Source organism: Mchenga conophoros, linkage group LG11 (assembly GCF_057382185.1).
Source record: "Mchenga conophoros isolate Kocher_MC1m ecotype Shallow Benthic linkage group LG11, M_conophoros_male_GT1.1, whole genome shotgun sequence".
Taxonomy (NCBI): domain Eukaryota; kingdom Metazoa; phylum Chordata; class Actinopteri; order Cichliformes; family Cichlidae; genus Mchenga; species Mchenga conophoros.
In genome coordinates this window covers 1,999,837-2,013,243 of record NC_140536.1, presented here as the reverse complement: position 1 = coordinate 2,013,243, position 13,407 = coordinate 1,999,837, and the positions used below count along the sequence as shown (strand labels likewise).

The following is a 13,407-nucleotide window of genomic DNA, read 5'->3' as shown; positions in this document are numbered from 1 at the left end:
CTCACTCCTAACTGCATCAGCCGTCGTCTGATTGAGAAAATCTGGCCTGAAGTTGAGGAGAAACACTTGAATTTATTCCACAACAGCATTTTCAAAGTGGGCAAGGCCATTCTCAAAGATCTTTGCAAAACACACAACTGCAAAGAAAACCTTTTGATCTTTAATCTGAGGGAACAGCTTGACAATATTACCGTCTCAATCTTCACCAAACACCTGTTGGCATTACCAGCAAGAGTACTCAGTGTCTCTAAAGACAGGCAAGAGTACAAGGAAGTTGTAAAAAATGTGACCAAAGATCTGGTAATGCACGCCATCAGCGAAGGAAATGAGACGATGACAATGAATCCAGTAGCATCCGAGTTCATTGCAGAGAGGCTTTTCCAGAAGATCTGGAACAAAATCTTGTCAAAAAAGTACAAAATGTCCTTGGAGAACATTGGAGAACTCGCCCTGACAATATACAATGAACTCCATGACAGGTGGGATTCTCCAGTACTCTTAATGTGGTCAAGAAACCCAGTAATGGATGAAGCAATCGTCAGCAGCTTCAAAAAACATGCAAAATTGAGGAGCCAAAACATCATCTTTAGGGCTTTCTCATGTGCACGCTAAAGTCTAACCAACACGTGCATGTGATTATGTGAGAAAACTCTTAAATTGGCTTCAAATATTCATTTCAATTGGGCTTTCTAAATGTAATTTTGAAACCAGAGTGGTTAAAAATAACTACTCTTTTTTCCCAACTTCCTTCCCTCATCACCAACTGGCCGAGGCAGATGGCCACCCCATCCCAGAGCCTGGGTCTGCCGGAGGTTTCTCTCTTTATAAGTGAGTTTTTCCTTCCCACTGTCGCCAAAGTGCCTGCTCTAGGGGGTTGGAGTCTTTGTGCATTATTGTAGGGTCTGACTTTACAATATAAAGCACCATGAGGGAAGTGTTGTTGGGATTTGTTCTGTTTCTTAACTCAAAAAGTCCAGTTACAACAGGACATTTTGAGTTAAAAAACAAAAATAAATAAATAATAAATAAAAATAAAACAAAGTAAAGCTATTTTTCGGCTACGAGCCGACAGGGACCCCGCCGTATTAGCCAGAGGTCCCTTTACTACAGTTCGGAGTCGCGGACCTTCAGTAACAGTAATAAATCACAGCAATAGTACATTCACGTTGTTGTAAAAAGCATGATAATATATTAAGTAATCCAAAGTATTCAGAATACGTTACTTACTGATATCTATTCTGTGTGACTTACAGCAGTTATGACATGGTCTGATTTTCTCACCCAATAAAGGAATATTTAATATATCAGTCTACTCTTCATTCTATCAGACACAGTTGTCACAGCTCGTACATTTTCCTTTTTACACATGTATGTAAGCATTGAGCCAAATGTAATAATGTCAACGTATTAAAAGAACAATATATTTGTCTCTTATGCATAATACATCTGTATATACACTGTCAAAGATACTTGTCTTTGACTGAAGATTTAAGGTGATAACTATATATGAATAACTGCAACTTGAATCTTTGGCTCACTGCTGTAATATATATATATATATATATATATATATATATATATATATATATATATACTATAATATTGGCCATATTATATTTACATTACCACAGTGAGATGACTTTAGTCTCATGAGCAACATTAGCTAATTGTTGTTTACTAGCTAATCTTAAATGACTGTTCAGCACAGACATGAAGCCCAACAATCATGTTTACAGTCCTGTGGTCTCAGCCTCAGATACTCAGCTAATCAAAGTGATGTCATGACAAAAATGAATGACCAACAAAACATTTTTCTCCTTCATTTCTGTCAAACAAAGCTGAATGTAACGTGTGTCGCGGTTAGTATCATGGTTGCTAGGCAACCTGAACAGCGCGACGAAGCGTATACCGTCCCATTTCACAAGCCTCTCACTTCCGCACTTCTCGTACTTATAGTACGCACCGTACGTAGTACGCGTAGTGCGCGTACTTCAAGCGTGCAGACCCTGAATTGGGACACAGCCAGCCAGTGGCTGCAGCCAGACCCTTCTCCTTGATTATGGTCGCCACGCAGATACTTCCGGTTCACAGCAAAATGCACCCATAGTGCATTGCGTTTGACCGTCATCACAACAGGAAGTGTGGAATATGGCAATAACAGCTTCATAAATCATTGTGTACAGTCTGGCCAATGGAAGACACCAGATAACAACACAACCGCATTAGAAAGATACCGACCCCACGACCAAGGCTTTCCCCCGAGTTTTAACCCCGTGGACCGTCCATCTATGATGGAACGGGCGATGGAGCAGCTCAACGTACAGCTCAGTCGATTGACCCGGTCTCTTCGCCGGGCCAGGACCGTGGAACTCCCGGAAGGTAGCGATGCAGTATGACCGAGCATTCATTTATTAGATAATGGTCAAAAGTGATCGCCCCATCAGTTATTACGTGTGTGTGTTGATCGGTGCAGGCACCAATGCTGCTTGGAAAACGTAGTTTCCCTTTGTAAAGATTCAAAATGACACAAAATTCAGGTTTTTATTTCAGTTTTATTTATAACGCGCAATTTCAAAACAACAGTTCTCTCAACGCGCTTTATGTCGTGTGGCCAAGATTTTACACCGAATCCGCAGCAATCAGATGAAACAGGAGGAGACTTCCAGCAAACGCAGGTGTAGGGAGGGCAGCCAGCTGCTGTGGCCTTTTGAGAGCCAAGGGAAGGAGAGGACAGAGCGCCCACAAACAGCAAATGGGACCAAACACAAAGTAGAAGCATCAGGTAAAGTACAGTCAGGTTAATGACATGCAAAGGACAGAGGTAATTACATCAGGACTGAAAAGAGGCACCTGGAAAAAAAATACTCGGGGCATAAAGTGCCTCGAATTGAGAGTTGTTGTGGTTTGGCGCCATATAAGTAAAACTGAAATGAAAAAAATAAAATAAACAAAACCCCAGATGAACAGCTGTTTCTCACGTGAGTGAGAGGGTGAATGCAGGCATCAACTACTGTCTCTCCAAGGTAACAGGTGCTTTGTGCCACTCAGAGCTGTGCTGTTCATGATTGGTTTGGCAGGCGACTAGGTAAAATACATGTAGTGAAACAAATGATTTTGAGGGGAAATAAACAACAATTTGCTGATGACCTCGCTCTGAACTTTATTTAAGTAAACCTTTTTTGTTGTTCATGATGGAATATCACTCACCTTTCCTAGCTTTAACGTGAGCAATGACAGCTGACGCCGAGCCTGTCGAGGCTAAACGGTTCCACGAGGATGAAAACGATGTCGGTCATGTGCTAATGGTTTCAGTCACCTAATTCCAGCCCAGCTCAACTCCTCTGGGACATGTTGGACTGTGTTAGACACAAGTGAATGTTTTTGGAAGGATTGTTTTATCCCTCCAGTGGTGTTCCCCTGGTATGTTACACGTCATATTAAAACGAAAGCTTTTCAAGTAAATGTTGTACTAAATGAGAAAACAAATAAACGGTCTCAGTACAGTAATGTCACGTAAAAAGGTATACATGCAATTAAACTAAGACATCAAATAAAGTTCCTTTTACCCATTTTCCAGTAGGAAACAATTGATTTTTGTAATCAAGTCATTCAAATTCCTTGATGAATCGTTGCTAATAAATCGTAATGTCTTTGTCAGGTGTTAGCTTTCACTGATATTTTCTGCATTATTTTCACCACAGACAATGAGACAGCGGTGTACACACTCATGCCAATGGTCATGGCAGACCAGCACAGGTACACGTGGAGCAGACTGTACTCATCACTAATTCATTCACTTTTATTTATGTGCTCGTTTTGGCTCACTGTGCATTAGATGGAAACGTATATTATGGTATGTCTGCTTACTTTAGGCAGTAGTATACTTGCCACTGCACATCTAATCTACGGCTGCAGAAGGATTGACATGTTTTTACATGTTCACTCCTCCCTCAGATCAGTGTCAGAGTTGCTGCTCAACTCCAAGTTTGATGTGAATTATGCTTTTGGACGAGTGAAGAGGAGTCTGCTACACATCGCAGCCAAGTAAGAGAGACTTTACAGCTGTAATCACAAATGTAACTGTGACATTCAATTCGTAGTTACTGACTTTGCTGAATATTTTCAAAGAGTTCTTTAAAGTAGTCCTTTTTAAACGATTTCTGTTTCAAAATAAACTCTAAACTGTGGAATAAGTTGTGCTGTAAGTCCTGTTAATGTGATGCTAGCAGAAACCTGTCCAGCTTGCTGTCACTGGTTCAGTCTCTGGTAAGCATTTAGTGGAATCAAAAAGTAACACCAAGGCCATAAGTAGTTCCCACTTTACGTCTGCACATTTCCTAGTAATGGTGCTTGCTCAGTGAAATACAGTGCAGTGAAAAAGTATTTTCCCCTCTTAATTTATAATTTATAAAGTCCAAACAACTTTGTCCCGCTTCTTAAATCATGAGTCGTTCTGACAGAGTGAAAAAGATCTAAAAATGTAACGTACCACAATCACAAGTTTGTCAAACAGATGACAAACAGTCTCTCATTCAGTGTACATGCAGAGAGTTGCCTAGTCTGTTGTTCTGCACTAAATACGCTGTTTTCTGTGTACAGCTGTGGCTCATTGGAGTGTCTGGTGCTGCTGCTAAAGAGAGGAGCCAATCCAAACTATCAGGACATCTCAGGCTGCACCCCTCTGCATCTTGCTGCCAGGAATGGGTGTGTTGCTGTATTTAATCTGTTTATATGTTCATTTCTGATATGTTGTCTTGTTATATTTACTACAATACACCTTTGTTCATGTCAGGGTGTCTCAATACTGGACTTTTAGCTCATGTGTTACAGGACACTTTGTTTCTCATCATGCTGTTCGTTTAGGTGGAGCTTCATGAGAGATTTCGAATTGCAATCTTCTCAGTGCTACCAACCATCAACCTACTGTTTTCTATTATAGATAAGCTGACTACCTAATGTTAAAATAAATCATGACGTTTCTTTTTGTGTTTTACAAAGTTCAGGTGTTGTCAAGTGACGTCTTCAGTCTGAATCAACTTTTTGGGATTGGTGCTGTAAGGACTGTTTATGAAATGCTGAGTGGAACTGAAGAAACTGGATGAATCACTTTCTTTTTCTTTTTCATAAGCCTTTATCTTTATGCATATTTACTTCTAGTCGATGGACCTTAAGATGGCAAAATCTGAGTCATGGGGTTTAAATCTGTAAAACAGAAAGGCTGATGAAAGACCAATGACAACCACAAATCTGTGGTCAAGTCATGTATTAAAGCGTTTCAAGCATAAATCAGCGATTTATCAATATTTCATACCAGAATCTATTTGTGCTTTAGAAACAGTCCCTCTGATCATCCATGTGAGCAAATGTTAACCTGGCTGCCTTCTCAATTTAAACGCAAGTCTTTAAAATAAATCCTACTACTACTGATATTGTTACTAACATTGCTATTATTGTTGTTAACATTTGTAACAATATAAATTTTTATTTTTACCTTTTAGTCTAATTACACTTTTATAAAACAAGCCACAAAAGATTCAACATTATAATAAAACAAAAAATGAATGTAAAGAAACCAAAACACTACATGGAACAGTGCAGGCTAACCTTGTTTAACTGTAGCTTGATTATTCTCTCACTGACAAACCTGCAGAATAAAAGAAGCCAGAAGTGCACAGGAGGAAGATGGTCGATCACAACAGTTGGGGCCACGTCAACCCGACATGTAGTCACATTTCTCAGGTGTTGCAGTTCGGGTTACGTCGAAGCTCATGATGTAGGGTTTCCTGTTACAATGTTACAATGTAGATTACTGGCAGAAATCTAAATGAAGCCTTAGAGGTGCAGGGTTCACTCTTACAACTTTTTCTGCTTCGCCTGGAGCAAAATGTGTTTCCTTATATAAAGAAATGGAGGGACATGTTCTTATATAGTGCTTTTCTACTCTATCAGAACACTTTATACAACTTGCCTATTCCATCCATTCATGTCAATACTTTTTTTTCTATGCAAGTGCTTTCTAATCTATTCCTACTCCAATGGATGCATCTGAGAGCAACTCGGGGTTAGTATCTTGCCCAAGGATACATTGCATGTAGACTGGAGCAGGGATTGAACCACCAACCCTCCAATTATTAGATGACCTGCTAGATCTCCTGAGCTACAGCCACCCCTAATGTGCAGATTGTACAAGGCTCTTGGCCCCAAAAGATTCTGATTTATTAACATATGCATGTTAATGTGCAAATAAATTTTTTGCACGGGGTAAGAACATTTCCTTGTAAATATTAGTAAATGAGGCCCAGTGACACTAAACCATTTCCTGTACTGTTCCCTCAGACAGAAGAAGTGTATGGGGAAACTGTTGGAATATAATGCTGACGTCAATATCTGTAACAATGAAGGCCTGACTGCTGTGAGTTGACTTGAATCCTCTTGGTAAATCATAAATGATTGATGTTTAATGAACTCCTGTAGTTGAGATAGTGACACTGTAACCTCTAATGTAGATCCACTGGTTAGCAGTAAATGGGCGAACAGAGCTCCTGCATGATCTGGTCCAGCATGTGTCCAATGTGGATGTTGAAGACGCCATGGGCCAGACAGCGCTACATGTAGCCTGTCAAAACGGACACAAAACAGTAAGCAAATTAGAAGCAACCTTTTTAATTACATATATAAACTGCTTGTTAGTGCACAGGGATCAAAACAGCACATGTCAGCTTTAGCAGCCTCTTAGTAATCACATTACTTGCTCCAGGTGTGTGCATGATTGTCTGCATCTTCGTTCATTTGTTCAGTATATTGTCTTTGGTTCAACAAGATCTTGAATAATCAGGCCCCATCTTACCTTAAAGTCCTCACAGTGCCTTATCACTCCAGTAGACCACAGACTGCTCGTTTACTTGTGGTTCCTGGGAAAACTTCCGCAGCAACCCAGCTGGGCGGGTTCACCGTCAGAACCGGGAGTCTGTGGAACGGATGCTGTGGGCGGGGGGGAGCACTAGCCAGGACCGGCAGAACTAATCTAGCGAGTGTCAGCGCATCGTTCATCGCCCATTTCTCTGATTTGTGAAACTATTGGGTTAACATGGAGAGTGACTCCTCGTGTTTCTGGAGTAACATGTTGGGAGAAGTGTCTGCGCGATCTGCTGGGTCCATACGTGTGGTCAGAGTATTCTGTTATGGACAACTCAGGTGGACCCAGGTAGGAGATCACACAACTGTAAATATTTTACAAGCCATATTCAAAAGCTAATCTATCGATGTCTCATCTGGTCTCATCTTATTCATTCCATGGCAGACACGTCTGACCTGTTGCTCAACACGCAATAGCGTAGAATACTAAATACCTAGACATTTATTTGATAAACATTTTTTCTCAATGAAATTCAAACCTGAAATCTTCCATCAGACTGAAAATTACATCTGCAGCCATAAAGGAAGTATCTAGAAACCATTTGGCAACGTAAATCCCCAGTGCACTGCAAACCAGTTCTGTTGTGTTACTGATTGCTGAGCTCCTGTTTTCTCGTTCTAATAATAAATATTTCCAGTATGTGATATGAGCATGTATCACATCTGTTCAGACGGTGCTTTGTCTTCTGGAAAGTGGAGCTGACATTAACCGACCAAACGTCTCTGGAGCAACGCCTCTTTACTTTGCTTGCAGGTAATGTCATCAGTCATAATAACAATAATAGTAGTGATACTGAGTGTGCTCGTAGCTCTTTTACACTTCATCTTGAGTCTTCGGGATTACAAATGCACCAGCAGATTAGCTTTGCTTTTGAATCCAGCTGTATTGAAACTCATCCTGCATTATTCTTTAGCCACGGCCAGAGAGACACAGCCCAGATCCTTCTCTCTCGAGGTGCCAAGTACATCGCTGACAACAATGGAATCACTCCACTGGATGTCTGTGTGCAGGTGAGTGTTTCATTTTTGAGTATTGTTTTTCTCTTCCTATTTTGTCGTCGTTTGGTTTGTGTTACTCTGCTTTGAGTTTTTTCTGCCGCCCTCAGGGAGGATATGGAGAAACCTGTGAGATTCTCATCCAGCACCATAGCAGGCTGTTCTTGACCCTCATCCAGATGACGCAGAATAATGACATTAAAGAGAACATGGTATCAGAATTTGTATCTGATGTCACACAGAAATCTATTTTATACTTTAGATTAGTTACGAGTGTTTGTGTTTGTGTAGCTCAGACAGGTTCTGGAACATGTCTCTCAGCAGAGTGATAGTCATTACCACAGGATCTTGACCAGTCTTGCAGAAGTGGCTACCACCAATGGACACAAGCTTCTCAGGTAAAATTACATATATTTGAGTATGTTTCACCAAAATCTGGACAGTTTATCCCATTAAACACAGTGTGTCAATGTGTCGCTGTAATTTAAAACTTAAACTTCCTCATGTTAGGTCTTAGAAAAAATGAATTTATTATTAACTACAACATTATTATTAATAAACTGGAATCTATGCTTCTAACTGAAACTGGTAACAGACAGAGACATGGGCCCATCCTCCTGTAGGCCCACCACCCGCAGGAGGCGCCATACAGGTTGGGTGCAATGTGTGTCGGGCGGCAGCCCTTGCAAACCGATCCCCCAAATCGATTGGGACATGGAATGTCACCTCCCTGGTAGGGAAGGATCCTGAGTTAGTGTGCGAGGTTGAAAGGTACCAGCGGGAACTTGTGTTTTCTGACAGTGGGGTAAGGCATGTCGGCTACTTGGTCCTGCTCAACTTCTCTTAATCTCACTTACTAATCCCCACTTTGCTGGTACACACGTACGCGTTCAGGCCTTTAATAAGTGTGACAACTGTTTTCCACTGGGAAAAATGTCCAAAGTAAAAAGACAAACTGAGAAGAACACAGCAGCTGAGAGTTGTGCTAATGCTGGCTTAGTGGTTGATGCAAGCGCTGCCCTGAACCTTCGGTCATTATCATGCTGAAAGAAAAACCTTTTAAGAAGCTTGCTGTATTTGACGTGTGTTCCTTCTTTCTTTAAGTGACCAGTTTCACTCTCTGTGTTGTGGAGAAGGACCTCTATAGCAGAATATACCTTGCTGTAGGGATAGAATTCTTGGACTTAAATGTGTTTATCATTAAGAGAATGTATACTTATGTATACTCAGCCATTAACTTGGTCAGAAGAAGATATCACTGTTGGGATCTTGGTCACCTTCCTGACTCATGCTTGCTGGAGTATTTGATTCACTATAGTCTATAAGGATTCTTTTCATGTAGTGGGAACAGACACGGTTTTATAAATGGGTTTAACCTTTTGCTCTCATCTATGGCTAGATTTTCCAGACTTGGTTCAAATAGTCAGATTAGCACAAGTGTGTTCACATCAACTCCCATACATGTCTCAAGGATAGTTAAGCCACTGAGTATAAACATAGCAATAATTAAAAGCAATTGTCTGTTAAGGGCAGCACGGTGGTTAGCACTGTTGCCGCACAGCAAGAAGGTCCAGAGTTCAATTCGGTGTCTTTCTGTGTGGAGTTTGCATGTTCTCCCCGTGCTTGCGTGGGTTCCCTCCGGGTACTCCAGCTTCCTCCCACCGTCCAAAGATATGCCGTTAGTGGGGTGTGAATGTGAGTGCAAATGATTGTCTGTGTCTGTGTGTTAGCCCTGCTACCTGTCCATGGTGTACCCCTCCTCCTGCCTTATGACAGCTGGGTTAGGCTCCAGCACCCCCGCGACCCTGAAAAGGATAAGCGGAAGCAAATGGATGGATGTCTAGCCTTTTTGGATATTTTCACACCTATTTTTGGGCAATTTCTTCTCCCATTATTCTTTTCAGAACCTCTCAAACTCTGTCAGCTTGTATGGGGAGCATCAGTGCACAGCCATTTTCAGATCCTTCTAGAATTTTCAGGCAGGTTCAAGTCTGAGCTCTGGCTGGGGCCCAGAGGGCACACACGGAGTGGTCTCGATGCCACCCTTTGTTATCGTGGCTGTCTTAGGGTTGTTCTCCTGTTGAAAGATGAATTTTTTGCTCTAGTCCAAGGTCCAAGGTGGTTCCAAACAGGATGCACCTGAGCTCAATTTTGAGTGTCATGAAAAAGGCTGTTCAGTAACTCAGAGTTATTTAAAGGTGTATAGATATAAAGCAAGAAAAGACCCAGCACAAGGAGACCAACAAACACTGCATCTTATCCAGGTTCATGCATTTGTTACAAGCTACTACAATAGTTAATCAGTGCTAAGGTGTGTTTATTTCCTGTCTTTTTTTCTTAGCCTGTCTAGCAGTTATGAAGCGCAGATGAAGAGTCTGCTGAGAATTGTTCGTATTTTCTGCCATGTGTTCCGCCTGGGGCCTTCATCACCAAACACTGGCAATGACATGGGCTACAATGGAAACAAGACACCACGCAGCCAAGTTTTTAAGGTAACACATCTGGTAGCGTACAAAGACTTTTGTATTTCTTGTTGAAGAGAACAAAAGGAAAGTACAACTGGAAAGTTTTGTTCTTTTGAAAGGTAAAAGTTGGCAGTTAGTGCTAGAGTAGAATAGAATGCCAGGTGATTGCTGGGTCTTCTTTCTCTGAAACTAACTGAAAGTCTTCTTGGATGTGCGTTTGGATCACTGTCTTGCTGAAAGGTCCAGCCTCATTGAATCTCTTCATCCTGGTAAATGGCAGCAAATTTTGGTACATTTTCCCCATTTATTCTTCCTTCAGTTAGATAAAGCATGAGGGTGCCATATCCTGCCAAACAGCCCCACACCATGATGTTCCCACCTCCAAACCTCACTGTTGCTATGGTGTTTTGGGGTGATATGCAGTGCCTTTTGACCTCCAAACATGGGTCATCCAGAGAGTTCAATTTTGGTCTCATCTGACCAGACTATATTCTCCCAGTATGTCACAGGCTTGTCTAAATGTTGTTCAGCAAACCTTAAATGTGCTTTGAAACAACTGTACCTGCTGATTTCCCGTCTTTCTGTAGCTCCCCACAAGTTGTTATTGACTCTTGGACAACTCTTCTCACTCTTCTTTTCACTCCTCTGTCTGAAATCTTGCAGGGGGTACCTGGTCATGGCCTGTTTATTGTGAAATGACATTTGTTCCACTTAAAGATTATGGCCTCAGCAGTGCTCACTGGAACCGTCAATAGTTTATTATAAAATCTACTACAGTGGGGCAAAAAAGTATTTAGTCAGCCACCGATTGTGCAAGTTCCCCCACTTAAAATGATGACAGAGGTCAGTAATTTGCACCAGAGGTACACTTCAACTGTGAGAGACAGAATGTGAAAAAAAAATCCATGAATCCACATGGTAGGATTTGTAAAGAATTTATTGGTAAATTAGGGTGGAAAATAAGTATTTGGTCAATAACAAAAATACAACTCAATACTTTGTAACATAACCTTTGTTGGCAATAACAGAGGTCAAACGTTTACTATAGGTCTTTACCAGGTTTGCACACACAGTAGCTGGTATTTTGGCCCATTCCTCCATGCAGATCTTCTCGAGAGCAGTGATGTTTTGGGGCTGTCGCCGAGCAACACGGACTTTAAACTCCCGCCACAGATTTTCTATGGGGTTGAGGTCTGGAGACTGGCTAGGCCACTCCAGGACTTTCAAATGCTTCTTACGGAGCCACTCCTTTGTTGCCCGGGTGGTGTGTTTTGGATCATTGTCATGTTGGAAGACCCAGCCTCGTTTCATCTTCAAAGTTCTCACTGATGGAAGGAGGTTTTGGCTCAAAATCTCACGATACATGGCCCCATTCATTCTGTCCTTAACACGGATCAGTCGTCCTGTCCCCTTGGCAGAAAAACAGCCCCATAGCATGATGTTTCCACCCCCATGCTTCACAGTAGGTATGGTGTTCTTGGGATGCAACTCAGTATTCTTCTTCCGCCAAACACGACGAGTTGAGTTTATACCAAAAAGTTCTACTTTGGTTTCATCTGACCACATGACATTCTCCCAATCCTCTGCTGTATCATCCATGTGCTCTCTGGCAAACTTCAGACGGGCCTGGACATGCACTGGCTTCAGCAGCGGAACACGTCTGGCACTGCGGGATTTGATTCCCTGCCGTTGTAGTGTGTTACTGATGGTGACCTTTGTTACTTTGGTCCCAGCTCTCTGCAGGTCATTCACCAGGTCCCCCCGTGTGGTTCTGGGATCTTTGCTCACCGTTCTCATGATCATTTTGACCCCACGGGATGAGATCTTGCGTGGAGCCCCAGATCGAGGGAGATTATCAGTGGTCTTGTATGTCTTCCATTTTCTGATGATTGCTCCCACAGTTGATTTTTTCACACCAAGCTGCTTGCCTATTGTAGATTCACTCTTCCCAGTCTGGTGCAGGTCTACAATACTTTTCCTGGTGTCCTTCGAAAGCTCTTTGGTCTTGGCCATGGCAGAGTTTGGAGTCTGACTGTTTGAGGCTGTGGACAGGTGTCTTTTATACAGATATTGAGTTCAAACAGGTGCCATTCATACAGGTAACGAGTGGGGGACAGAAAAGCTTCTTACAGAAGACGTTACAGGTCTGTGAGAGCCAGAGATTTTCCTTGTTTGAGGTGACCAAATACTTATTTTCCACCCTAATTTACGAATAAATTCTTTACAAATCCTACCATGTGGATTCATGGATTTTTTTTTCACATTCTGTCTCTCACAGTTGAAGTGTATCTCTGGTGCAAATTACTGACCTCTGTCATCATTTTAGGTGGGGGAACTTGCACAATCGGTGGCTGACTAAATACTTTTTTGCCCCACTGTATAACCGATGCCATCAGTATGTTCTGTAACAATAAGGTTGCAAAGGTCTTGAGAGATCTCGCTGGTTTAACCCATCATGAGATGCTTCTTGTATGACAACCTGATAATGAGACAACTTTTTATAGGCCATCAGTCGGACTGAACCAGCTGATTATACCTAATTAGAGTAAAATCTACAGAGTCATCTTAATGTCGTTTCAGTCTCCGTCTCTTTCCTTTAACATGTAGTAGAGTTATAACGTTCATGGATTATGCACAGGTGGATAAATGTAATTTGGATCATTTCAGCTTTCTGTTAATTTGGTCTGAGCTAGCTGAAGTCTTTTTTTTTTTTGACACTTTTTATTTGTTTAGGAACATTTTTATGCAGCAAGATAAAAGAAAAAAAGAAAAAACAGAAACAGTATGAGGTCATGGGAAGATAACATACACCTGTACATACATCTGCACATCCACACATACATACGTCAACAAGTCTGCATTGCTAATTCTATGCATCAAAGGGTGCTGCCACAAGCTGTAAAGTCCAGCCATTTTCTCCACCGTCTCCTTCCCAAATCTCCCTGCAGTCGCAGAGAGAAAGTCATACATTCCATCAATTTGACGTCTTCCACTATAGAGGTAAAAAGTGTTACAGTGGGAGGATCTCTAC

The 13,407-nt window shown here is 41.6% G+C and overlaps 1 protein-coding gene across 3 annotated transcripts in view; it reads left to right on the top strand.

The window, feature by feature from the left end:
- The first annotated feature begins 2,091 nt into the window (after positions 1-2,091).
- hace1 (HECT domain and ankyrin repeat containing E3 ubiquitin protein ligase 1) overlaps positions 2,092-13,407 on the top strand; it is a 30,830-nt gene continuing 19,514 nt past the window's right edge. Inside the window, exons 1-11 of one of the 3 annotated variants that reach the window (XM_085290500.1) lie at positions 2,092-2,379; positions 3,702-3,756; positions 3,955-4,044; positions 4,600-4,704; positions 6,337-6,412; positions 6,507-6,638; positions 7,587-7,669; positions 7,830-7,926; positions 8,022-8,123; positions 8,203-8,309; positions 10,253-10,403. In XM_085290500.1, the coding sequence (XP_085146626.1) occupies positions 2,289-2,379; positions 3,702-3,756; positions 3,955-4,044; positions 4,600-4,704; positions 6,337-6,412; positions 6,507-6,638; positions 7,587-7,669; positions 7,830-7,926; positions 8,022-8,123; positions 8,203-8,309; positions 10,253-10,403 (1,089 nt within the window). In that variant the 5' untranslated portion in view covers positions 2,092-2,288. Of the gene's footprint in view, positions 2,380-3,701; positions 3,757-3,954; positions 4,045-4,599; positions 6,062-6,336; positions 6,413-6,506; positions 6,639-6,966; positions 7,205-7,586; positions 7,670-7,829; positions 7,927-8,021; positions 8,124-8,202; positions 8,310-10,252; positions 10,404-13,407 lie in introns of those variants that run through there. The other 2 variants (XM_085290501.1, XM_085290502.1) reach the window with 2 other exon arrangements.